The 25,206-nt window shown below is 68.7% G+C and overlaps 2 protein-coding genes across 4 annotated transcripts; both read right to left on the bottom strand.

Moving 5' to 3' along the window:
- Positions 1-2,821: 2,821 nt before the first annotated feature.
- LOC142420757 (dnaJ homolog subfamily A member 1-like) lies at positions 2,822-7,258 on the bottom strand. 3 transcript variants are annotated; one of them, XM_075524977.1, is made up of 8 exons: positions 7,201-7,258; positions 6,022-6,172; positions 5,748-5,946; positions 4,851-4,955; positions 4,528-4,755; positions 4,216-4,446; positions 4,011-4,111; positions 2,822-3,915 (listed from the first exon to the last, which is right to left on the bottom strand). In XM_075524977.1, exons 2-8 carry the CDS (start codon positions 6,151-6,153, stop codon positions 3,688-3,690), a joined length of 1,224 nt encoding a protein of 407 aa, XP_075381092.1. In that variant the 5' UTR covers positions 6,154-6,172; positions 7,201-7,258; the 3' UTR covers positions 2,822-3,687. The 3 variants fall into 3 exon arrangements, with proteins under 3 accessions (XP_075381092.1, XP_075381090.1, XP_075381091.1); XM_075524975.1 differs by having other exon boundaries at positions 5,748-6,172; XM_075524976.1 differs by lacking the exon at positions 7,201-7,258 and adding an exon at positions 6,268-6,895 and having other exon boundaries at positions 5,748-6,172.
- Positions 7,259-13,924: 6,666 nt separating this feature from the next.
- On the bottom strand, positions 13,925-21,543 carry NES (nestin). Its single transcript, XM_075525054.1, has 4 exons — positions 20,625-21,543; positions 19,498-19,622; positions 18,857-18,930; positions 13,925-18,256 (listed from the first exon to the last, which is right to left on the bottom strand). Exons 1-4 carry the CDS (start codon positions 21,435-21,437, stop codon positions 14,400-14,402), a joined length of 4,869 nt encoding a protein of 1,622 aa, XP_075381169.1. The 5' UTR covers positions 21,438-21,543; the 3' UTR covers positions 13,925-14,399.
- Positions 21,544-25,206: the final 3,663 nt, after the last annotated feature.

Genomic DNA, 25,206 nt, shown 5'->3' on the forward strand with positions numbered 1-25,206 from the left:
CAGGGGGGGCCCTGGTACCCCGAGAGCAGGGGTGGCACATCTGGATATTTGGGGGGGGGCCGCCAGCTGCCCGCACTCCCCCCCTCCCAGCTCAGTGTCCGGCCACACTGGGGACCTGGGGGGTCCCATCCTGCTCCGTGGGTGCTGCCCCACCGTGATGGGGGGGTCCTGGGGGGGGGGTGGGGGTGCAGGGGCTGGCTGTGCCCCCTCCCCGCTGCACGGCCGCCCCACGCCAGGTCTTGGCCGCCGGCGCTGGGCGTTGGATGGCGGCTGCTCCTTAAACAAAAGCAAATTCCTCCTCCGGCCGCTGCTGGGGGAGCGGGGCTGGGGGGGCCCCGCGCTGCGAATGACCCCAAAACCTTGGTGGGATGCTCTGGGCTGTGACCCCCGCCCCCCCAATCCCATGGGACCGCGTGGGTGGTTTCGGGTGCCCCCCGGCACCTCTAATCCGGCACTAATCCTCCCCGGTGACCTCGGCGGCCCCCGGCCGGCCTCGCTGCCCCCCCCCGGGCTGGGGAGGGGGCCCAGGCTGGCCCCTTGCCTTTCATCTGCCGGAGACAAAGCGGGGCCTCGGCCCCCCCCCCCGGCCCCGCTTTGTGCTGTGGGTAATGAATACCCGACCCCGGGGGGGCCCCCGCATTTTTCATGCATTTTCTGGAAGCGAAGGCTCGGCCGGGCGAGGGTGAGCAGGGGGGGGAGATGTGGCCCCTTCGGGGTCCCCAGGGTTGAACCTCATCCCCCCCTCGCCCCTTGCCCCCCCCCCCCCCGCCCCCCCCCCCCATGCTGGAGCCATCGGGAGGGAGCGGGGGGCTTTGACCCACCCGAAGCGGGGGTCTTGGCCCCGCCATGGTGAATACCTGCCCGGGGGGGCAGGACAGGGCTTGTTGGGCAGGTTTGGGGGGGGGACATCCCCCTCCACCGGGCTGGGATGCTGGGGCAGGGGGGGCTCCTGGCTCGGGGGGGGGGCTTAGCTGGGTTGGAGGAGTAACACAGACCCCCCCCTCCTCCAGCCCCACGGTGCTGGGAGGGGGCTGAAACGGCTCCAGCTGAGCTGGGACCCCCCCACCCCACCTGGCTGGACCCCCCTAATGCCGCTGCAAGCGGGGGGCCGAGCTCCTGCCCTCCCCACCCGCACCCCCCCGGGGCTGGGGGCACCCCCTCCACCACCCCCAGCACCCTCCGGGCCGGCTGCTCCCCGGGTCGGTGCCCACCCTGGATGGTCCCGAGGGGTGCGGGGGTCCGGGCCGGCTGCCAGACCGCCCAGCAAAGCCCCCCCTTCCCGTACCGGCTCGTTATGGGGCCCGGCTGACGAGCCCGGGGGGCCGGGGAAGTGCCAAGCTTGGGGGGGGGGGGGAGTCTTCATCCCTCAGCCCCCCCCCCCTTTTCTGCTCCCTGGAAAGGGGGTTTCTGGGTGGGTCACCGGCTCTGCGGCCGCGGCGATGCCAGCGCCGTGCCGAGGGCACAGGGCGCGTCCGTGAGTCAGCAGCGGGGCCACCTGCCCGGACGGGCTCTGGCACATGGCAGCAGCGTGGCCTTGCCCAGGCCCGGCGGCGTGGGCAGAGACCGGCTGGGGGGGTCCCACCGGCGGGGTCCCCTTCCCTGGGGACGCGGTGCTTCGCACCGGGCGCGACAGGAGGGGACCCTCGTCTCGGGGGTGTCCCCGTCCGACGCGGGGCGACGCGCCCGTCCTCGTGGGCGCCCGCGCGGGCCAGCGATGGCCGATGGCACAACTGGGCGAGCAGGGTGGCTCCCCGAAAGCGCCGTCAGCTCTGGGAGGGGACAGCCAAGCCTTTGCTGGGGGGTGACGGGGGTGACCGTCACCTCCCGTGCGGGTTCGCCCCATCCCCTCGCCCCAGCTCGCCCCGCTGGCGGGGCACCCCGCTGCCCTCCGGCCTGGGGGCCGTGGGGCGGGGGGGCACAGAGGGAGCCCCCCGCCTCGCTCCCCCTGCGGCTGGCAGCCGGCCAGCATTGTTCTCGGCCTCCTCCTCCTCTTCTTCCCCCCCCCCCCCCGCCTTCCAGCCACATCTGGCGCCGGACGCTTTCCTGGGCCCCGGCATGGAAGCGGGGGGTCCAGCTGCAGCCCCCCCCCCTCCCAGGCTGGGGGTCCCCATGGGTGAGGGGCTGCGGGGTCCCACTCCCATCCTCATGCACAGAAAGGGGGGGGGGGGGGCGTCTCGGCAGGCGGCTGCATGTAGAAGGGGGCTGTGGGGTGTTTCATGGGGTGCAGCTTGACCCCCAGTGTTTTTGGGGGCCGGGAGCCTGGAGCCCCCCACTCAATCGTGTGCCCTCCCATGGGGTGAGTGCAGGGCTGGAGGGGGGGGGGGGCTGAGCTTGTTTGGGGGGGGGGGGGGGGGTCTGCCTCCATCGTGAGGGGCTCCAGGGATGCCGAGATGATGTGAAGGGTCCAGGGAGGGTAATAAGGGGGTGAGGGGGGGTCTGGGGGTGGGAGAAGGGGCTCTGGGGGTGATGAAACGGGGTGAGGGGGGGGCAGGGATGGGAAGATGGGGTGAGGGGGGGGTCTGGACCCTGCCTGGGCAGCCATGGACCTCAGGGGTCCGCGTCCTCCGCCCCGGAGCTTTGGCAGCCGGAGCTCACCGGGAGGAGGAGGTGAAGGGGGGGGGGGGGGGGGGAAATGCCCAGGCCGGGAGGGCAGGACCTGGCTCCCGGCCCCGGCCGAGCCCTGCGGGTCACCTCGCTGTTGTGCAAAGCTGGGGAAACTGAGGCACGCCCGGCAGATCAAAGCGGGGAGCAGGAGTCACCACCCGCACGCCACCGGCCTCTCCGCGGGGAGCACGGCCCCGCTGCGGGAACACGCAGCCACTCCGACTCGGGATTTGCTTTTAATGCCGTGTACAAAGTCTCCCAAAAAAAAAAAAAAAAAAAAAAAGAAAAAAAAGAAAAATTTTTAAAATCCTTCCAAAAATAAATTAAAGGGACGGGTGTCCCCCCCCCCCCAACCCCCTTCTGTTTTGTGCAAAGAGAAAAGAGAAACCCCCTCCGCTCCCCAGGCCTGACCCAGGCTCCCAGCAAGGAAAGAAACGGGCAAAGCAAGGGACCTCGGGGGGCCCGGGCAGCGGCACCCCGCGGCGTGGGGCCGGTGGCACCATGGGGCAGTGGCAGGGACCCCGGCGGGGGACAGCGGCTGAGCCGGCCAGTTCCCGTCCTCCCCAAATCGGCTCCCGCGGAGGCTTTGTCCCACCGGACCGCAGATGGGGAAACTGAGGCAGGGGGCGAGGTCATCCGTGTCCCCCCCCCCCCCCCCGGCCGGTCATCAGTCCAGGGCTGTGCTGTCCCGCTGGGCTACCAACGGCTGGATCCGGCCACCAAGCCCACGGCCAGCGCAGCAGCAGCGGCGGCGGCGGCGGCTCCTCTGCCGCCACGGAGATGGAGCCGGAGGGAGGGTCTGTCTCCTCTCGAGGGCAGGTCAAAGAGGGGCCTCGTCCCCGGCCTCTCCCCTCGGCGGGAGGGTGTGGGGGACCCCCAAAGGGGGGCAGCCCCGCGCCTGGCTCCCCGGGGAGGGGGGCGAGGGAGGTTAAGTGCTGTCGGAAAGGCGACCTATGTACATCCCTGAACGTGACGGCTCTCCGAGCCCCCTTCCCCGCCGAGCGGCCCCAGCCCTGCCCCGCGACCCCGTGGGACGAGCCCGGCTGCCGCCCGTGGGGGGGCTCCGGTCCCCCTCGCCCCCGGCTACGAGGTCTGGCACTGGACGTGTTGGCGCGTGCCGTCCTCGAAGTCGTCTTCGTGGTAGGCTTCGCCGGTGTAGGGCCGTCGGCCGGACCCGCCGTGGGACGTGTAGTCGCTGAGCTCCACTTCCTCCGTGTCCTCGGTGGCCATCACCTCCTCCTGGGGCGGGAAGAAGGCCTGGAGCTGGCGCAGGCGGTCGGTGGGGAGCCAGCCGGGCTCGGGGAACTTCACCTGCGAGGGGACAGGGGACGTGGAGGCGCGGGATGGACGCACGGGGACCCCGGAAGATGGGGGACACCGGCTCCTGCCCGGCCCCGGCTCCTCACCTGGAACTGCAGGATGAGTTTTCCCTTCTGGAAGGGGCTCCTATAGACGGGCATCCCCTCGTTGGGGACGCACTTCAGGTCTCCGGGTCGGATAACGTCACCTGAGACAGAGATCGGTGTCACCTCGCTGCGCCTGGCAGCTCCTAGCGCCCTCCCGGCTCGTTGCAGGGGTATCCCGGAGCACCCCAACCCCGTCCCACCCCACCTGGCTGGGAGGAGATGAGCAGGGTCCTGTTGTCCAGGGTGCGGATGACCTGTCGGCAGCCGCACAGGGCGTCTGCCAGGCTGATCTCCCTCTTGACGATGAGGTCGTCACCGCTGCGTCGGAAAACGGGGTGCTCCTTCTGATCCAGGACGATGATGATGTCCCCGGGCTCCAAGCCGGGAACTTGGTCCCCTTCCTCATGGAAGGTGATCTTCTGCCCGTCCTTCATGCCTGCGGGGCGCGCGGGGAGAGCTCAGGGCGCGGGGGGCATTTCGGGGGTGACCCCGCTCTCCCCACGCGGTCCTGTCTCACCTTTATCCAGGTGAACGCTGAGGATCTTCTTCTCCCGCACGACCTTGCGGCCGTTGCAGGTGAGGCAGCAGTCCCGAGGCCGGATCCACTCGCCCTGGCCCTGGCACTGGGAGCACACCGTCTGGATCTGCTGGATCATGCTGGGCCCCAGCTGGTGGATGCGAACCTCCATGCCCGAGCCGTGGCACTTGGGGCACCTCCTCTGGGCACCCTCCCGCACCCCGCAGCCTGCGGCGAGGGGAGGCAGAGGGGTGAGCGACCGGGCTGCGGCGTTGGGGAGGACCCCCCGGGGCACGCTGCGGCCCGGCCCCTCCGGCACTCACCTCCGCATTTCCTACAGATGATGTTCTTCTGCAGGGACAGCTTGCGCGTGGTGCCGTTGTAGAGGTCCTCCAGCGACACCGAGAGCTGGTGCACCACCGTCTTCCCTGGACGGACGGAGGGAGGGGAGAGCCCAGATCAGCGCCCGGTCGCACGCCACTCCCCGAGCCACGACCAGATGGATGCCGGCCGCTGCGGCTCGGCATCACCGGTTCTCCACGGGGAGCGGTGGCTGACAGCTTCCCTCCAGAGCCAGTCCTGGGGGACGGCGGCAGGAACGGGAACAGCTTTAAGCCAGGCTCGGCGTGAGGGCTCAGAGGAACCTCCAGCAGGGATCTCCTCGCGCCTCCGAGCCCGGATCCTGCCAGTTGTCCCCAGCGTGGGTCGGGCACGGCTCCTACCCCAGGGCCTTCCTCAACCCGGCTGGAGAGGCTCTGCCTAGAGTCGCCGAGACGCTCCCCTTGGCCTCCTAATTGCCCTGCTATTAAATCGTGCCACTTCAGCAAGAAACGCCGTGGCGAGTCACCCTCTCCCAGTGACCCAGGCCAAAAGCATCCGTAGAGTCACCGGAGCAGCCCTGCACGCCCTGCATCTTGCTGCAGCCTCCCCCCGGGGCTCGCGGGGAGCCGAGGGCAGCGCTGGGCTGACTCAGCCCCAGCCCCGGGGATGGCAGGGGAAAGCTGGGACAGGGACAGGGAAGGGCCCTTTGAAGAGGGGCAGATGGAGAAAGTAATGAGGATGACGAGGAACCGTGTCAGGCTGTGCACCGCGGGGAGAGAGGTGGCCCGTGGGCTGCCAACCGCATCCCGGTGCCCCCCGTGAGCCAGCACCGCACCGTGACTGGGCGTCAATCCCCTCCCAGCACCCGGGGTCCCGGCGGGTCCTTCGTCCCCCGGTACCTCGCCTGTCCGCCCGGCCACGCATCCGCACTCCCCCGCCGAAGAAGAGGTCGAAGATGTCCATGGGGGAGCCGAATCCGCCGCTTCCTCCTCGGCTCCCCAGGCCGCCCTCCTTCATGGCCCGCTCCCCGCCGCGGTCGTAGAGAGCCCGTTTGTGGGCGTCCGACAGCACCTCATAGGCTTGGGAGATCTGCTTGAACTGGGGAGGGGAGAGAAGTGGGTGAGGCAAGGGGGAAGCGAGTGGGGTGGGGGGCCGGGGGGGGGCTGCACCTACCCGCTCACCCTCGCTGGGGTTCTTGTCGGGGTGGTAGCGCAGTGCCAGGCGCCGGTACGCCCGCTTGATCTCGTCCAGGCTGGCTCCCGGCCGCACACCCAGCAGGTCGTAGTATCCCGTCTCCTTCACCATCTTCCTCGCTGCTGATGTGCTGTGAGAGGAGAGAGCCGTGAGCCCCGGCCCGGGACCCCTCTCCGTTCCACGACACCCCTCCCTGCCCCAGGACCCCCCACCCGTGGGACTCACCAAGGGTTTTTATCCCTCTTCTCCCCGCGGAGCCATCCTGCACCCAAGCTCGCACAGCCCTGCCTCAGTTTCCCCACACCAGCAACATCCTGTGGGGCGCGGGGTGGCGGAAGCTCCCCCGTCCCGTGGCCCAGCCGCTCACCCCCTGCACCGGGCAATGTGCCGGGAGCCGATAAGCCCCACGCGGGGTGTGGACGTGTTTATCTTGTGACACGGGGAGACGGGACGGGACACGGGGAAGTGCCCATCCTCCTGCACCCAGCCTGCTCCGGGCTCCCCCGGCAGGAGGTAAATAAGTGGCTCCTCCTGAGAAACGCCACCGGATCGGTCCCCCCCCGGGGCTGGCAGCCCCCCGGGGCCGGGGCTGGATCCGTCCCGCGTGGCCCCGGCTGGTCCCCACGTCCAACCCGGGGACTTCGGGGCTGGCGTCCCCTCCCGCCCGGGCACCTCCGAGCCCCCCCCCCCCCCGGGGATACGGGGCAGCCGCTGGGCCGGGGGTGGGGGGACTGTCGCGGTGTCCGATGTGACATCCCGGTCCCCAGGACGCGACAGCGCGGGCCGCGCGTGGGGGCCGCCAGCACCCCCCACGGGGCACCCCACCGCGATGGGGGGGGGGGGGCCCAAAGCCGGTCCCGTGGGGCAGGGCCCCGCCGTGGCAGGGGGGCACCCCGAGGAGACACCCCACGGGGGGGGGGGGGGGTGGGGGGTGCCGTTCCCCTCTCCCTCCCCGGCCGGGTCAGGGCAGGGGGAGGCCGGGTCCCCTCTGCTGACAGGCCCCGGCGCCCCAGGACCGGGCCCGGCCCCGCTCCCGAGGGTCCCCCCAGGACCGGGCCGGTCCCTGCCGCCGCGGGCGGGCAGGGAGCGGGGTGTCAGGCCCGGGGGGGCCCGGGGAGGGCCCGGGGGTCCCGGGGGGCCGGGGCCGCCCCCACTCACCGCCGCCGCCGCTCCGCTACCCGTCTCCGAACTCTCTGGAAGCCGGGGATCCGCCCCCCGCGCTTCCCATTGGCTGGGAACGGCCCCGCGGGGACCGCCCCCTCCGCCCCTCGCGCCGCGCCCATTGGCCCCGACTCACTCAGCCGCCCGCCCACCGCCTCGCCCCTTCCACCCCGCCCCGATTCTCATTGGTTGCTGGCTCTTCCTGGCCGGTTCGGGAGGCGGAACGCCTTTCCGGCTTTCGATTGGCTACGATATCTGCCGGGTCCGCCTCCCCGACAGACAACTCCTCTCTCATTGGTTCGAAGCGGGTGGCCAATCAGAGGAAAGAGTGGGAATTCCGAACGCCGCGGCCGTCCTGCAGGGGGCGGCGTGGAGCGCGGCGGGCCCGATCCCGCCCCCGCGGGGCCCCATCCGGCGGGGCCCGATCCGGCGGGGCCCGATCCTGCGGGGCCGGGGCTCCGGGGGGGGGGTGGGGGGGTGCGGAGTGGGGGGGCTGGGGGGGGGGCTGTGTACCCTCTCCTGCCTGGTGCCCCCCAACGGGGAGAGGCTTTTTGGGGGTGTGCTGGGCCTCCCTGGCAGTGCCCCCAGCCGGGAGCCTTTCTGGGGAGATGCCTGGTTGTGTCCCCCCTCCCTAAATAGGCTTTTTTTGGGGGGGGGGGGGCTGCCAACAGCAGGGAGGGGTTTGGGGGGGGGGGGGTCGCGTGTCCCCGTGTTTGGAGGGGCTGCCAGGAGCAGGCAGGGAGCACCGGGCTGTGGGGTGTTGCCCTCCTGGGCTTGGCTGCTTTTGGGGGGCTAAGGCGTTTCTCGGCCGGGCGGGTGGGCTTGGCCGGGGGGCGGAGGGGAACCGGGGGGCTGGGGTCTTCCCCGAGGGGCCGGGACCCCCCGGCTCCCCTCGGCCACCTGCAGCGGGGGGGGGGGGTGTCAGGGCCTTTCCTTCCCGCTTCTCCCATCGCCGGGGCTGGCTCAGGGAAAAAGCATTTCCGTGGCCCCCCAGGCCCGGGGCCGGCTCCCCGGTGGGCTCCCCCCGCCGCCCCCGGGCACCAGCCGTGTCCTCCCTGGGTGGCTTTGGGCTCAGTCCTGCCCCGGGGAGCCGGGCTGGCCCCCAGGGTCCAGCCGGGGGTCCCTGGGAGGAGGAGGAGGAGGAGGAAGGCGCTGGGGTGGTGCTGTCGGGGTCACAGTGGGGTTTGGGATGTGCAGGGTGCCCCCCCCCCCCCCCCCAGTGGCCACCCCTCCGCCATCCTTCGAGCCAGCTCTGGTGTCGGCCTCCGAAATCACTGGCCATGTTTGGACAAGCAGCCGGGCCCCTCTCCGGCTCCCGTGGGGCTGCCCCAGCCCCCCAGAGCTGTGCCGGGGGGCGGCAGCAGCGCCCCGGGAAATGCCGGGGGGGGTTCCATGAGTCTGGAGGTGATAAATCTCCCACCACCCCCCCCCCCCCCCGAAACCCAACCCCACCGGGCAGTTGTCGCCCCGCTGGGGTTTCAGTGACCCCCATCCCACCTGCCCGGGGGGGGGGGGGGGCGGGGGGGGGATTTGGTCCAAATTCCTGCGAGAAGCTGCTGCCGTTGGCCGATCGATGGCGAGGGGCTGGGAGTGGGGTCCAACGTGGGGGCCCCAAACTGGGAAGGAGGTCCCCAAAGTGGGAACGGGGTCCCCAAAGCGGGCACGCAGTCTCCAAAGTGGGCAGGGGGGTCTCCAAACTGGGCATGTGGTCCCCAAACTGGGAACGGGGTCTCCAAAGTGGGCAGGGGGTCTCCAAACTGGGCAGGGGGTCTCCAAACTGGGCATGTGGTCCTTGAGCTGGGAACAGGGTCCCCAAACTGGGCAGGGGGTCTCCAAACTGGGCATGTGGTCCCCAAGCTGGGAACGGGGTCCCCAGGCTGGGCATGGGGTCCCCAAACTGGGCAGGGGGTCTCCAAACTGGGCATGTGTTCCCCAAGCTGGGAACGGGGCCTCCAAACTGGGCATGTGTTCCCCAAGCTGGGAACAGGGTCCCTCAAACTGGGCAGGGGGTCTCCAAACTGGGCATGTGGTCCCCAAGCTGGGAACGGGGTCCCCAAACTGGGCAGGGGGTCTCCAAACTGGGCATGTGGTCCTCGAGCTGGGAACGGAGTCCCCAAACTGGGCATCTGTTCCCCAAGCTGGGAACAGGGTCCCTCAAACTGGGCAAGGGGTCTCCAAACTGGGCATGTGGTCCCCAAGCTGGGCAGGGGGTCCTCAAACTGGGCAGGGGGTCTCCAAGCTGGGAACGGGGTTCCCGTACTGGGCAGGGGGTCTCCAAACTGGGCACGTGGTCCTCGAGCTGGGAACGGGGTCCCCAAACTGGGCATGTGTTCCCCAAGCTGGGAACAGGGTCCCTCAAACTGGGCAGGGGGTCTCCAAGCTGGGAACGGGGTTCCCAAACTGGGCAGGGGGTCTCCAAGCTGGGAACGGGGTCCCCAAACTGGGCAGGGGGTGCCCGGTCGCGCTGGGGCTGCCGTTTGGGGCAAGGAGCGCTGGAGCCAAGGGACCTTCCTGCCCCTTCCTGCCCCTTCCCGGGGCCGGCTCCAGCATCAGCTGCTCGCGGTGACTCAGGGCCGGCCGCGGTCACATCCTGTCCCCAACGCCGTGACCCTCGCCTGGCACCGTGCCCCAAACCTCCAGCGGGCACCAGGTCTGGATCCACGGGGGCTCGGCCCCGTTTGTCCGTGGCAGGTTTGGCCCCGGGGTTCGGATCCAACGCCGGGGTGAGGGGGGGGGGGTGTGCGGGGGGGGTGGACACAGCCCTGTTTGTCCCGGTGCCACCTGCACGGCGGGGACCGGCTGTGCCACGAGGAAGGAGCTGCTTTGTCGGCGTTTCCTCCGGCTGCCGTGTCCGGGGGTGAGTCACCTCCTGCGCCTGCTGCTCCCCGTCCCAGATGCCCCACAGCTCACGTGGGGTGGGTGCAGCCGGGTGCTCCGGGGCGGTGGGGTGCCCTGCGAGCCCTTCCCCTCTCCCCATCGCTGGCTCAACCCCTTTCCATTCGCGGGAGGCCCGTGGCAGGCTGGATGAGAAGGGAAACTGAGGCACGGCGCCGGCACGCACGTGTCGGGAGCCGGCCGGGCTGCTTCCCACGCCACAGCCCTTTTCCCGTACTGCTCCTACGCCGCACCCCGACTTAAGGATGGGCCGCGTGCCGCATCCCGTGCCACGTTTACGGGCGCTGGGGCCGTCCGCGGCGCTGCTGGGGCTGCGTTTACCGGGTCTGGGGAGGAGGAAGGGGCTCTTGGGGTGCTGGTTGGCGGTGGGTTGGGTGGGTGCCACGTTTCCCCCGTCTTCCCCCAACCGTTTGGGTGCAAAGAAGCGTTTTGGGGAGGTAACGGTGCGGGGATGGGGGTCAGGCTGGGAGTGTGGGACCCGGCGTGGGGCGGGGGGGGGGGGGTGCATCGCCCCAGGGGGGTGCATAGAGATGGGGAGCGTTGTCCCGGGGACCCCATCATCCTCCCCGGTGCTGACGGACGGCCCCAGGCGCGCATTCCCGGCGGGGCTCCTGCCGCGGGGCTTGGCCGCAGGCATCCGTGCCGCCCCGATTTGGCAGCAGCTGTCGCGGCGTTGCCAGGGGGGTCACGACCCGGCAGCTGGGCGAGCCCCCGAAACCGGGACAGAGCTTATTATAGCTGGCAGGAGCTATTCCCGGGGGGTGTCTGACCTGGGTGAAGGGCGGGCGAGGGGGTGGCCGAGTGACCCCCCCGCCCGGCACGTCCCCGGGGGTGTTGCGGGAAGGGACGGTGCTGGCCGGGGACGGCGATGCCTCGCTGGGGGACACCCACTGCCCACATCCCTTCCCTGGTTCTTCCGTGGGGGACCAGCCCACCTCTCCCGTGGGGGTTTTTGGGTCCCCATCCATTGTCCCCATCGTACACCCCCCTTGGGGACAGCCCCGGGGCACTGGTGGCCTCAGCGTGGCTCCTGCTTGCCCGCATTTAGCATCCCCAAGGGCTCATTTTGGGGAGGGGAAGCGGGGGCTGCCCGCGCCCCTCGGGCTGTATTTTTAGTCCTTTCCTTATAAGGTTCCCATGATTTTTGGGAGCTGAGAGCGGAATGAAGTCATCGCTGAGGTCATCCTGCCTCGTCGCCCCCCCCCGCTCCCCGTCCCGGCGCAGGCTCACCCCACAGGGAGTTTTTGTGTGGGCTCCATTGAAATCCCCCTCTCGCCCAGCCTTAAAGGAAACAAAACCCTTCCCCGGCTGGCGGGGGGCCAGGCCGTGGGGGGCTCCGGGGGGCTCTTAAAGCACCAGGCCGGCCAGCCCCACGCAGCCCCCCCCCCGCCACGGCCACGGCCCCCCGGGACCCCCCGCACCCCACCTGCCCTTTTTTGCACGCGCGCATGCACCGGCACGGTGCTTCCATCCGGGCGCGCGAGCAGGTTTCGGGTGCGAGGTTGGGCACCTCCACTTTCTCTTTCCGGCCCCCAGAAGCTGCGTGGTCCCCAAAATCGGATGGCGTGGGCTGGGCTGGCGGGGCGGAACCGGGAGGGTGCTGCCCACGGGGTCCGGCAGCCTCCGGTTCGGGCCGGTGGCTTTTGGTCTGGGGGGGGGTGCTTGGTCGGTGTCCGAGCTGCGGCCCCACGCTGGGGTCAGGCATGGGGGGACCCGGGCATGCTCGGTCCCATCGGGGACACGCTTGGTCCCATTGGGGACACGCTTGGTCCCATCAGGGACACCCTCAGTCCCATTGGGGACACTCTCGGTCCCATCAGGGACACACTTGGCCCCATCGGGGACACCCTCAGTCCCATTGGGGACACTCTCGGTCCCATCAGGGACACCCTCAGTTCCATTGGGGACACTCTTGGTCCCATCAAGGACACGCTTGGTCCCATCGGGGACACACTCAGTCCCATTGGGGACACTCTCGGTCCCATCGAGGACATGCTTGGTCCCATTGAGGACACTCTTGGTCCCATCGAGGACATGCTTGGTCCCATCGGGGACGCTCTCGGTCCCATTGGGAACACTCTCGGTCCCGTTGGGGACATGCTCAGTCCCATCGGGGACACTCTTGGTCCCATCGGGGACACGCTCAGTCCCATCGGGGACACTCTTGGTCCCGTTGGGGACACGCTCAGTCCCATTGGGGACACTCTCGGTCCCGTTGGGGACACGCTCGGTCCCATCGACGCACGCTTGTCCGTGCATTTCTCACAGCCCGCAGCTGAGCCTCGCCGGGGTTTTGCTCTCCGGGCTGCAGCCCCCGGGGTTTGCAAAGCGCCCGGCAGCTGTCCCCACCCCACCGGGTGACCCCCAGCCCTCGGCAGCCTCGTCCCATCCTCCTCCTCCTCCTCCTCCTCGGGGTGAGGAAGGGGCTCCCCCTCCCCCCCCCAGCCATCTGTCCCCCCTCGTCGCTTTGTCAGCACCGGCTGGAATGTGGATTAATTTCGGGAGGAATGCCACCCCCCGCCTTGCGAAGCTCCTCGCCCGCCGCCATCTCCTCCGCAGCATCCCGCCACCGCCCCTCCTCGCCCCGGGGACCCCGTTGTCCGGGCAGCCCCCGCTTTCGGGGGACCGCTCCAGGGGACACGGGGGGGGCTCGGGGGGTGGGGGGTTACCGGAGCTGCCATCGGCCGCTGCCGGGCTGACGCTGCCCAGGCCTCGTCGGAGGGGTGCCTTTGGGCCAAGGGCTGATTGAACGCAGGCTCAGCGCCTGATTAAACTAATCGGAGGGGTTATTTTTTTTTTTATTACGGTGTTTGGATCCGTTGGAGTTTAGCCTTAAAAGGAAACCGTCGCCTTCGGGCAGGGGAGGGGGCCAGGGGCTTCGCGTGGAGGAAGGCAGATAAATGTCGGCTCCTTATCGGTCCCTGGCTCCGAGCATCCCCGGGCACTGGCACGGGGACGGCCGGGCTAAATCCGGCGCGTGGGTGAGCAGCGGGGCCAGCCGGGCGGGCGGCCCGTCCCCGAGCACCCAAGCAGCGACGCTGAGCGCACCCGTGGGTGCGAGGCTGTCGGTCCCCAGGGATGCCGTGGCCGCCCGGGTCCCCTCGTCCCCTTGCCCGGGGTGACTCAGCCTTTTGCCCGGCATAAAGGAGCCCATTCTCTGGCCGGAGGCTGACTTAACGTGGCTCTTCCCGCGCCGTCCCCACGCCCGGCCGCACAACGGGGCGATTGAGCCCCCTTGGCTCCTTGCAGCCCCCCTTAGCAGCCCAGCACCCTTTGGGAGAAGGGGCAAAGCCGCCGCCGCCGGGGTGACGGGGTCCCCGCCACGATGCTCGGGGTAGCCGGCGGCTCCCGGGGCCGGGTGGCCGCACGCCGCCCCGCGGGCAGCCTGCCCGCTCCGGGCAGGAACAGCGGCCGGTTTTGCTGGCTCATTGCTGAAGGCGCTGGCACGGGGATGGGGTGGGCTGGCAGGCGGTCGGGGAAGTGGCCGGCCAAGCAGCGAGCCCTGAGCAGCATTCATGGGGCCCTGGGGATGGGGGAGCATCGCCCCGGGGCGGGGGGTACATTGCCCCAGGGATGGGTGAGCGTTGTCCTGGGGACCCTTGTCCCCAACCCGCGCTGATGGACGGCCCCGGTGCAACCAGATGGAAGTGCAACCCCCCCAGCCCTGCCCCGGGGCTGCTGCCCCTTCCCCTCCCGTCCCCCCCAGACCCACCCGGGGCTGCTGCCCCTTCCCCTCCCGTCCCCCCCAGACCCACCCGGCCACGGGAACGAGGAGAAGCCGGGCTGCAGCGGGTCCAAGCAGGAGGACGAGGCTTTATTAAATTAACGTCAAGGCAGCGAATACATCCGGCGTGGGTCAGCCCCGCGAGCATCGGTGGGTCGGGGCTGGGGACCCCCGGGGTGCCCTCGCCCCGAGGCGTCGGGTCCTGGGGTGCAGCGTGTGGGGGTCCCCAGCCTCCAGCTGGGCTTCCCGGGGTGGATGTGCTGGTGGGGGGCTGAAGGGGGGAGATCAGAGGGAAGGGGGAAACATGAGGTTTAAATTAAATACAGCCACGGCAACCCACCCAGAGGGGGCACAAAATGAGGCTGGGGTCCCAGAGCAAGCATGCAAATTTGAGGGGCTGGCGGGGAGGAACGGAGCTTGGTGGCTTCTTCACTCTGAAAAGGGGTGCAAAAAATCCACACGAATGTGTTAAAAATCGTAAGGAGACGGAGAAGCGTTAGGTGGGCGGGCGGTCGAAGTGAGGGTGCTGGGTTTTGGCAAGAAGGGGGCTACTGGAGGGGTCCCCCCCCCACCACCGTCACTCGTCCCCCAAGGACCAGGGCTCCTGCTCGGCTCTCAGCCGGCACGCCGGCGGCTGGTCGGGCGCGAGGCACAAGACGTCATCCCCCAAAGGAGATGGCGCGGGGACGGTGTCGGCCCCGCCGTGCTTGCCACGCAGGGTGGCATCGGCCAGCTTGGCGGCGGTGGCATCTCCGGGGGCAGGGGGCTGCGGTGGCATCACCGCGGTGGGGTCTGCCGTTTCCGTGGGGAACTCCTGTGCTGGCGGCACGCCGGCAATGCCGTTCAGCACCTCCTCGGTGAATTCGGCCAGGTCCTCCAGGCTGGCCTCTCGGTGCAGCCCGTTCTTGGCCCGAATCAGACCCTCCGGCCCCGGTGCCGCATCCGCTGGTGCCTCCTGCACCGTCGGCTCCTCCTCGCTGGACGAGGCGGGCGAGGAGTCTTCCCCGGTGTCCCGGGGTAGCTCGGTCTCACCGGGATCCCGCTGCCCGCCCTCGGCCGCCCTCCCCCCCATCACCAGCTCCTGGTTGAACTCCAGGGCTTGCTCGACTATTTCCAAAATATCCGAGTCTTTCATGACGTCCGCCGGCACCTTTGCAGAGAGATCAGACGCTTCTGGGTTTGCTTTAATCATCTCCGGAAAACCTCCCTGCTCCGGTGCGGAGCCCGGCCGAGGTGGCTCGGCCTCGGGGGGCTCCTCGTCCCCAGCCGGGAGAGAGCTGTCGCCGTCCGGTGCTTCCTCCTCCACAGATGGCTGCTCATCCCGTGTCTGCTCCGCTTGGTCAGGCAGTGGAGAAACCGGCATCACCTGGGCCTGGAGCCCTGCCGGAGGGATGGGCTCGGCCACGTCGTGGTGAGCTGTGCCGGGCTTGTCCTCCTCCTCCCGCTCCTCCTCCTCCTCCTCCTCCTCCTCCTCTTCCTCCTCCTCCTCCTGCTGCCCCACCAGCCCCAGGCTGCAACCTGGGAACATTTCGGCTCTGCTGGCATCGCTCTCCGGCTCCACCGTGCCATCGCGCTCCTCGACTGATTTGGTGGCCAAGCCTTCCGAGCACCCCGGTCCCTCATGTGTGCCGGAGCCTGCGGCACCCTGGGCTGGCTCGTCAGCACCTCCTGCTAACGGCCCCGTGGCCCCGGGGGAGCCGGGATCTGCCTCGGGCACAGCGGGACCTTCCTCCAGCTCGGCAGTAAAACCCCCAGCATCGTCCTCATTCTCATCCTCATCCTTTGGCATCTCAGGTTCTTCCATGGGCATCTTCGTGTCTTCATCCGCTTCACCAACAAACGCCTCAAAGTGCCCTTCGTCCTCCGGCACCGGAGACGCTTCTCCAGGAGCTTCCAGATCATCTGTGCTGGCTTCGGTTGCTTCAACTTTAATTTCTTCAAAATCCTCGGAGATCTCAGCTTCCTCCGAGCTGGACACCTCTTGGTTGGGAGCAGAGACCATGAAATAGCCTTCCTCCTCCTCGGCACCCTCTGCCACAGGGGCTACCTCCCTCCCTGCCTCCTCTTCGCAGCTCTCTGGCATGGTCGGAGTTGGCGGCTTGTCCCTTCCTTCCAGCCATCCTTCATCCTCCGGAGCTATTTCGGATGCGGGGGCTGTCTCTGTGGTCTCCTCAATCTCCGGAGGGTTTTGGCTGGGTGCAACCACAGCCAGCATCTCCCCTTCGTAGAGGTGCAAGGGCGTGCTGTCCGGCAGCGTGTCCTCCAGCTCCACCCTCCTGCCCGTCCCCGGTGCCTGCTCCAGCTCTCCCGATCGCCCAGCATCCTCCTCCGCCGACTCGCCGCTCTCCGCATCGTCACCTGGCCCCTGCTGAAGTGCCGTGGGGCCGGTGCTGCTGCTCTCCGGCTGTCCCGGCTCTGAGCCGAGCTCGTCGTCAGCATCCTCATCCTGCACCTCCCACGACTCCTCCGGAGCCTCGGCCGGCTCCTGGCTGTCCCCTCGCCCGGGGGCATCCGCGGGCGCCCAGGCGGGTTGCCCCGCCGTGCCCTCCTGCTCATCCCTGGCCAGCCCCGGGGCCGGCTCAGCCTCCGGCGGTGGCTGCTGCTGGCTCATCCCCTGGCTCTCGGCATCTTCTTCGTCATCCTCCTGGGTTTCCTGCAGCTCTGCTGACAACGTGCCGTCTCTCTCTTCGCTTTCCAGCCCTCCTGCGCTTGTCGGGGTGTCATCTGCCCAGGCTGGCTCTTCTGTCCCCAGATCCCCCTCTATGTCCTCTGCCGTCACCTCCCAGTCCTCTGGCCTGGGCTTTTGGCTGTTGCCATCGTCCCTCCCACCCCAGGGCTCCTGTCCCGGCTCTGGCTCCAGCTCCTCCTGCTCCAGCACCTCTTCCACAAAGCCATTTTCCTGCAGGTCCCCGGGCTCCTCCCGGGCTTCGCTCTCCTGCCCCAGGGCTTCAGGTCCCGCAGTCTCTCCTGCCCAGGGGTCTTCTCCTCCCAACGCCTCCCCACTGGCCTCTCCCTTTTCTCCCTCACCATCTTTTGCTCTGCCTGGGTCTTCCCCTCCCACGGCATCTTCTTCAGCCCCTGATGAAGCTTCTGCTGCTGGGATGGCCTCAGGGATGCTCGAGGGCTCCTGCTCCAGGCACGTCTCCTGCCCTGGGCATGTCTCCTGCCCCTTTTCCTCCTCCGCAGCCAGATCCGTCTCGCACACAGGCATTTCCCCATGCTCAAACTTTTCCTGCTCTCCATCAACAAGGTCCTCTTCCAGGCGACTTTCCGGGGGCAAAACTGGGTGGCTTTCCACGAGGACAGCATGAGCAGCTTCGACTTCCCTTTGTGGGGACTCCCTTTCTCGCACATCCATCCCTTCGCCCTGGAAATGGCTGCCCTCCCCGCAGGGGCTGCGGGGTCCCCTCTCCTCCTCGTCCTCCGAGGGGTGCAACGCCTCCGTGCTTGGGGCCTCCGCCTCGTCCTCCCCTTGCTCTGGCTCCTCCCGGCCGGTCCCCACCTGGCCAGGGCCACTCGTGTCCTCTTCCTGGGGCACGGCTTCTGGTTCCCTCGGGCTCAGCGCGGTGGGTGTCTCCTCCTCCCACGCTCCCATTTCTTCCCGGCTCGCCCCGGCACTTAGGGAAGAAGCTGTGCCGCAGGGATGCTGTCCTGGCAGGGACGCGGCTCCGTCCTGCAGAGTGCTGCTCTCCGCACCCAGCCCCTGCAGCATGGCTTCCCCAGCCCTCTCCTCCGCTTCGGGGGCTTCGCCATCCCCGGCGTCCTCAGAGGGGTCTTGCCCTTCCCCAGCCCCTCTGCAAGCCTCTATGGGGGGAACGGGGCTGGGGGCATGGGCGTCCTGGGGGGCCCGTGCAGCGCTGAGCGTGGGCTCTTCGTTGGGCTGAGCATCGTCTTTCATTTCCTTGAGAGCATCCTCCAGCGCCTCGCTGACCAGCTGGGCTGGGAACCGCAGGCTGCGGGTTCCTGGGGGCTCGGCGCTGGTGTCGTGGGTCTCCACCGCGGCTCCGGGCAGAGGGTGCTCCTTCCCTTGGCTCGTCTCACCCCCGGCTCCCCCCGGCCAGGCAGGACCCTCTCCCGCCGGGCTCCCCGGCTCCGGTGGCACAGGGCTGGGGGGGTCAGGGGAGAGAGAAGGGGCAGCTTTGCTGGGCTGCGAGGGGCTCGGCGTGGGGCGGCTGGGGGCACTTGGCTCCCTGGCCGTGCCGGCGGCCTGCGGTGCCGCGGCATGGAGGACCGAGCTGATTTTCTGGAGCTCCCTGGCACCAGGGCTCTGGCTTTTGGGTGTCAGGGCGTCACTTTGGGCTTTTGCTGGCTGCCCCCTCCCCTCCGCCCTGGGGAAGACGGAGGGGCTGGCTCGGTGGTCCCGGGGCAGCAGCCGCCTGGCCTCGGCACTCGCCGGTGCCAGCTTGCTGCCGCTGCTCACCTCCAGCTTGAGATCTGCAAAGAGCGAGGGGGAGCGTGGTGAGCGTGCCGAAAAGCCGCTCGTGCGGCTCCCCCATCCCTCCCCTGCCGCCCGGCTGCCTCTCGCTGCCCGCTGCCTCCTCTCCTATTTTTAAACAGCCCCTTCACGGAAAGTGGGAAATTCCTCGCTCGAGTGCGGCCGATGCCGATGCTCCTGGGGGATTCGGCACCGTGCGGCGACGATGCTCTGCCTGGCTGCAGCCGCAGTCAGGTCTTGCTGCTGGGGACAGCGCGCAGGCGACGGGCTTTCCTCGTCGGTTTTTTTTTTTGGAGGAAAAAAGAAATGCTCAACTCGTCGCAACAGCCCGCGATCCCGCCGGGCATGTGGATCCATTCCTGCCCTCCCCGTGCAGGGGAGGAATTAAAAAAAGAGGCGAAGAAGCAGATAAGCCCTTATCTACACCGCGGCGGCTTCGAGCCCCGTGCCAGGAGCGTCCTGGCCACCATTGGCACCTTCCTATCACGGCCGAGCAACCGCTGCCAGGAAAACGCTCGCGTCTATATTGAGCCTCATCCCTTGAACCCCCCCGGGGCGACGCGGTGGCGGTGCCGGGGCCGGTGCCGGTGCTCCCTTACCTCGCAAGCCGTTGGCCAGCTTGTATTCCCCGGCTGGCATTTGTAAGCGGGTGCTCTCTGCTTCTAGCAGCGTCCTGCAAGGAGAGGAGCGGGGTGGGTGCTACAGGGCGGGTGGGCGTCTGCACCACGCTGAGAGCCGAGTGGAGCAGCACCCCGGCACGCCCCGCTGGGCTGCGGCGGCTGCTTTGCAGGGAAACTGAGGCACGAAGGGGCTACGGATGGTTTTGCTGCTCTGTCCCAGCTCAACGGGGGGGACGGAGGGGAGCGGAGCAGCCCCCCTTGCTCCTGTCTCCCCTCCCATCCCCCCCCCATCCCCAGGATTAGTGTCCGCGCTGGGTGACATCATGCTCTGCCGGGGAGGCCCCTCGTTCGGCCGGACAGCCCCTATTCTCATGCTAATTGTCCCCCCAGTCCCCTGGCAGCCTGCCTTTGTCTGGGGCCATCTGGAAGGGCTGGAAGAGGGGCGCAGGGCTGCCCCTACGCAAGACCCCCCCCCTTGTACCCAAGCCCCCCCTTGTACCCCCTTGTGCCCGAGACCCCTCCTGCGCCCACCGCGGTGCAGGGTTGGGCCCCGGGTCCCTACCCACGGGTGTGTCGGGGAAGCGGCTGCTCCCCAGCCCCGTCCCCGTCGGGGACCTTACCTGTAGGTGGCCACTTCCAGGCTGAGGGACATCTTGAGGTGCATGAGCTGCTGCCTGTCCTCCAGCACCTGGGCGATCTGCACCCGCAGGGTCTGCTTCTCCTGCTCCAGGGCCTCCATCGCCAGCTGCGGGCAGCAGGGGACGGGGGTCAGGGACGCCTCAGCCCTGCCTGAGCCCTGCCTGTCCCTGCCAGACACGGGACCACGCAGGTGGCTCTCGCACCCAGCGTCCCTCGGGATGCTGCGGGGAGAGGGGTCCTGGGCACTCGCTTTTAGCATGGGGGGGGGGGGGTTGAGGATGGGGAGAGGGGGGCGAGGAGAGGAGCGAGGCTGAAAAGGGAAGGGGAGGCGGCTGCCAGAAAGACCAGGGGGGATTTGGGACTGCAGGACGCCAGCGTGGGAAAGAAGCATCTTTCGGGCGAGCGGCTGAGGCCGCGGCACCCTCAGCTCCGTAGCACCCGTGGCCGTTCCCCGGACCTGGAACAAAGAGGGACCCTTCCCCAGGCGGCATCCGCGCCGTCCCCGGCATTTCCAGCCCTGTCCCCCCCCGCCCCGCCACCTCCCTCGGCTGAATTACTTTTGCAGCTGTCGGGTTGCAGCTGCAGCGAAGTCGGTCGGAGTTTATCCTCCCCACGACCCCCCCGCTGCCTGCACTCTGCTGCCTGCACTCTGCTGCCTGCACCCTGCTGCCTGCACCCAGCGCTGGGGGGGCAGCGGGCGGGGGCTGCCATTCCCCTGGGACCCCGGTGCTGGAACCTAGCGGGACGTGGAGCAGGAGCCTGGGCAGGGTGGTGGGGGAGGACCCGGTGTCTGGGTGCTGCTCCCCTGCAGCGGGGTGGCCCCGGGTCCCTGTTGTGATGGGGACAAGGATGTCCCTGAGCTGCTCTGCTCTTCCTCCAGCCCTCCCCAGCTTCCTCTCCATCTGCAGCTCATCCAGGGCCACCGTCCGTCCTTGCCCTGGGGTTTGCTCCCTCCATCTTGCCTCCTCCTCTCCACTCCCTCCGGTCCCTTCGCAGGGGGTGGGTGCCCTGAGCACCCCCCAGGCACCCACAGCACCCCCCAGGCACCCACAGCACCCCGCTCTCTCCCTCCCCAGGAGACCGGCACCTCCCCACCGCCTCCACTCACCTGGAACTTCTCTGCCTCCCCGCGCTGCTCCTGCCATTGCCGGGCCATGCTCTCCTCCAGCATCTCCTTCCGCGCTTTGAGCCCCGCCAGGTCCTTCTCCAGGTGCTGCAGCTGCAGCTGGCTCTGCTGGTTGTCCTCCACCGCCTTCCAGAGGTTCTCCTTGGCCTGGCAGAGGGAACCCTCCAGCTGCGACACCTCCGTCTTGTAGGTCTCCACGGCCCCTTTCCAGATCTCCGACAGCCTCTTGGAGTAGTCCTCCACCTCCACCGGCTGGAAAGCCACCGGCGCGCAGCGGAAGCTCTCCAGGCTCTGCGAGAAGCTCGCGATCTCCTGGTCCAGCCCCGCTTTCTCCTCCTCGTGCACCTCCAGCAAGGCTTCCACCTCCTTCTCCAGCTGCACGGCTCTCTCCTTCAGCCAGATCTGCGCTCTCCTCTCCTCCTCCAGCTCCTTCCTGCTCAAGGATAGCTGCTTCTTGGCTTCTTCTCGGGCTGCCTGCTCCTTCTGGCACCTGCTTTTCACCTGCTGGACCTCCTCGTAGAGGTTGTCCCTGGCCAGCTCGGCCGTGCACTTCTCCCTGAAGGCATGATCCAGTGCATCCCGCAGGGCTCGCAGCTCCTCCTCGTACTTTGCCCGCCACGAGTCCCCGGCGGGGCTGCCCTTGGCGCTCTGGATTTCGGCTCGCAGCACCTCGTTTTCCTCCTCCAGGAACTTCACGCGGGCCAGGTACGCCTCCAGCCGCTTGTTGAGGTCCCACATCTGCAGCGATTCCTCGCCCAGGGCTCTCGCCCCCGTGAAACTTTCCGTGCTCAGCATCGGTGCTGCCGGAGGATGCCGGGGCTCTGGCGCTGGCGCTGCTGGAGGATGCCGGGGAGGATGCCGGGGCTCTGGAGGAGAGGGAAGGCAGGGAGGGAAGCGAGTGGCTGGGAGAGGAGGGGAGCGAAGCTATTCATACTCCACGCTGGGCGAGTGGGAGGCCCCTGAGACCCGGGCGAGCAGCGGGGCTTAACTCTTCCGCGGCCGGGCTGGCTCCAGCCCACGTGGGCTCGACGCCGGCTGCGGGAGGGCTGAGCCCTGCTCCGGCAAACACCGCCGTGATTTCCCAGCCCTGGGGAAGGGCAAGGTGTTTCTTTGCACTTTGGGAGGGTGGCTTGAAGGGTTGGATCCCCCCCCACCCTCCGGCGTGGCTCGGCTGGGAAAATAAATCCCCCTGCCAAAGCCCGAGCGCCGTGCTGGGGTGCTGGAGGGCTGCCGTGGGGCTCGGCGTGGAGGCTGGGAGATGTCCCAGGGCGGGTTGGCAGATGCCCGTTGGCAGATGCCCTCCACGGCAGCTCACTGGCCCCGGGTTTCGGAGCAGCACGGGGAGCCCAGACAGGGCCCGTCGAGGGTCTCACAGTCCCGGGGAGGTGATGGCTGCACCGGGGACACCAGGGTCTCTTGGTGGCCGGGGCAGTTTTGGGCTCGGCACAAGCCACGGCTGAGCCGGTGCCCCGGATCCGGCCATACGGGCATCCCTTTGCATAGGGAAAACTGCCTCGGGGGGACGGCGGGGGGCACAGGGCATCATCCCGGCCAACCCCCCCTTGGGGTGCCGCATCCAGCTGTGTCCAGCTGCAATCTTCTTTCTTTCCAGATGTGCGCGGCGGGAGACGCCGAGCGGAGCCGGGAGTGCAACGGGGACTCGCGGCCGTGGCTGGCCGCTGGTTTCGCCGGCAGCCTCCGAAACTTGGCAAATGCCGGCTCAACATTTGGTTTCATTCACAGCTTTCACCCGCACGGCCGAGCCGTCACGGTGGGGTTATGAATCGCTTCGCAGGGAGCGTTTGGGGATTAGTATTTTTTATTTTCTCTCTTTTTTTTTATCCCTCCCCCCCCCCCCCAGCTGATTTATCTGGGGGGAGGCCAGCGGGCTGGCAAGGGGAGGAGGTTTAAAAATTCAAGCTCGGGAGGTTTCTGTGAACAAAAGAGGCAGGAAAACATCATTTGGGGAGAGACTTGTTGCCAGCTTTTTCTCCTGGTCCTCCCTCTCCCGGAGAGAGGGTGGTTTTCCCACGGGAGGGTCCCCGCTCTATCTGGCCAGGGCAAGGAGGAAAAGAGTAAATGTCCCCTCCCGAGCTGTCCCGCAGGGCAGGCTCCAGGCGAGCTCCTCCGGAGAGACAAGCAACAGTCCCCTCTGCTGGCAAAGGCCACCCAGAGCCACCCAGAGCCGTCCCCGAGCTCCTTCCAGCCTGGCACCGGGCCGGGAGCTGGTGGGGTCCCCGTGTCCCCCACATCTGGGAGCGGCGATAACGGGGGGCCCCGGCCCCTCCTCGGCACGGCAGGGAGAGGGTTTTTGCCTGGGTGCGTCCCGTCTCGGTGCCTGGCCGGTGGCGGGGGGATGCCCCAGCTCGGGGGGTCCCCGAAGGCATCGGCTTCCCGGCTCATCTCCGGCCAGACATCCTGTCTGGCTCCCCGGCCCCGGCTCTGGTTTGGCTCTGGTTTGCCTCTCGCAGCCAGGATTGAAATGCCATTAAGCAGCGCAGGGAGCGCTGAGGTCGGGTAATTCATCTCCACGTCCCCAGAGCTCCGGGCAGCGGGGCGATGGAGCCTTGCCATGTGCCTTCATCCTCCTCCTCCTCCTCCTTGTTTCTACAGCACGTCCACTCCGGAGCCGGCTGTCCCCGCTGCTGCCTGCTCGGTTTTTCCACCGGCACCCAATTTCCTCCTCCTGTTGAGTGCCCGTGGGGTGACTGGGTGCCCCAGGGCTGCCCGAGGGCAGCTGGCCCCCAATATTGGTGTCTGCCGCAAGGCGGCCCTCGGTGCCCGCGGCTATGCCGGGAAGCGCCTGGGGACGGAGTGTTTCCTTCCTCCCTGGCCTCGCTCCCCTCTTCCTCCTCACGCCTTTCTTTGCCTTTCCCCGTTGTGCCTGGTCCCCTCTCCCCCGGCCGGCACTGGGGTTCAGTGGGACACCCCAAATCCTGCAGCCCAGAGAGGACTCGGGATCCCCGGGGGGGTGTAGAGGGGTCCCAGCATCTCCCTGCCTGGGGGAGCCGGGGGGGGGACCCCGGGGTGGGGATGTCTGTGCACCCCTTCCTTCTCTGGGGTGCTCAGGGTTGGGAGTCACTCAGGACAGGGATGTCTGTGTCCCCAGGGGATGCTCAGGGTCAGGATCCCCCCGGGGTGGGGACATCCACGTCCCCGGGGGATGCTTGGGGTCAGGATCCCCCCGGGGTGGGGACATCCATGTCCCCGGGGGATGCTCGGGGTCAGGATCCCCCCGGGGTGGGGACATCCATGTCCCCGGGGGATGCTCGGGGTCAGGATCCCCCTGGGGTGGGGACATCCATGTCCCTGGGGGATGCTCGGGGTCAGGATCCCCCCGGGGTGGGGACATCCATGTCCCTGGGGGATGCTCGGGGTCAGGATCCCCCCGGGGTGGGGACATCCACGTCCCCGAGAGATGCTCGGGGTCAGGATCCCCCCGGGGTGGGGACATCCACGTCCCCGGGGGATGCTTGGGGTCAGGATCCACCTGGGGTGGGGACATCCACGTCCCCAGGGGATGCTCGGGGTCAGGATCCCCCCGGGGTGGGGACATCCATGTCCCTGGGGGATGCTCGGGGTCAGGATCCCCCCGGGGTGGGGACATCCACGTCCCCGGGGGATGCTCAGGGTTGAGACCCCCTCCTCGGAGTGGGCACATCCACATCCCCGGGGGATGCTCGGGGTCAGGATCCCCCCGGGGTGGGGACATCCACGTCCCCGGGGGATGCTCGGGGTCAGGACCCCCTGGGATGGGGATGTCTGTGTCCCCCCATCCCTGTGCGAGGACATTTGGTGGCAGCGGAGGTTTGTAGGGGCGGCAAGTTTGGGGGTGCCACAGCCCCGCAGCCCCCGGCGGTGCGTGCTGCCCTAGGGTGGGGGCCCGGCAGGGTGCTGGTGAGCTTGGCACGGGGTGCGCAGCAGACGCTGCTACGTGGCTTTGAGCAGGGCTGGAGGGGGAAGGAGGAGGAGGAGGAGGAAGCACAGCTGGGCATCAGGGCTCTTTCAGCCTCGACGCAGCTGGGGACCGCTTGCAGCCGGGGGCTGCGGCTCTTGGACGGGGTCCCCGTGGGGCTGGACCCCTTCCCATGCCCTCGGCTGCCGGGGCTGGGCCTGGGGCAATGGGAAGGACTGGGAGGCCCCTGACATCTGTGGGGCTGCAGGCAGGGATGGGGATTCTCTGATGTCTAATAAGGGCTGTGCCCTGCTGCTGCCTTGCTCCTCTCCCTCCTCCCCTGCCCCTTCCAGGAGTTTGAGGTCCCAAGGGCTTTGCCCCACCGATGCCACCGGTCAGGAGGGACCAGGGGCTGCCCTGGGAAGGGGCAGGCAGAGCGGCAGCCCTGGAAAATTCGCTCTGAGTCGGCGAGGAAACCCCAACCAGGCTGGGAACATTTGTTCCCAATTAGGACGGGGGACGCTCCTTGCTGAGCAGGCACTCTGCGCTTTCCCCAGCCCCTCGCTTTTTGCCGCAAAAGTGCCGGGTGCAGGATGTGACCTCATCGGTCGGGTATGGGGGGCAGAGGCTGGGGGCAGCCCGTGGGTTTCACCCCTGCCCGTCCCGGCG

Source organism: Mycteria americana, chromosome 25, assembly GCF_035582795.1.
Source record: "Mycteria americana isolate JAX WOST 10 ecotype Jacksonville Zoo and Gardens chromosome 25, USCA_MyAme_1.0, whole genome shotgun sequence".
Lineage (NCBI taxonomy): Eukaryota > Metazoa > Chordata > Aves > Ciconiiformes > Ciconiidae > Mycteria > Mycteria americana.

Bases quoted from the DNA above. Each gene is read 5' to 3' on its own strand.
- LOC142420757 (XM_075524975.1), bottom strand. From the start codon at position 6,153: ATGGTGAAGGAGACGGGATACTACGACCTGCTGGGTGTGCGGCCGGGA. The intron at 4,956-5,747 runs GTACCGGGGGAC...CCGTCCGTCCAG, and splicing joins TGGCCGGGCGGACAGGCGAG to GGAAGACGGTGGTGCACCAG. The intron at 4,447-4,527 runs GTGAGACAGGAC...CGCGCCCCGCAG, and splicing joins CAGCGTTCACCTGGATAAAG to GCATGAAGGACGGGCAGAAG.
- NES (XM_075525054.1), bottom strand. From the start codon at position 21,437: ATGCTGAGCACGGAAAGTTTCACGGGGGCGAGAGCCCTGGGCGAGGAA. The intron at 18,931-19,497 runs GTAAGGTCCCCG...CTCTCCTTGCAG, and splicing joins CTGGAAGTGGCCACCTACAG to GACGCTGCTAGAAGCAGAGA. The intron at 18,257-18,856 runs GTAAGGGAGCAC...CGCTCTTTGCAG, and splicing joins GCTGGCCAACGGCTTGCGAG to ATCTCAAGCTGGAGGTGAGC.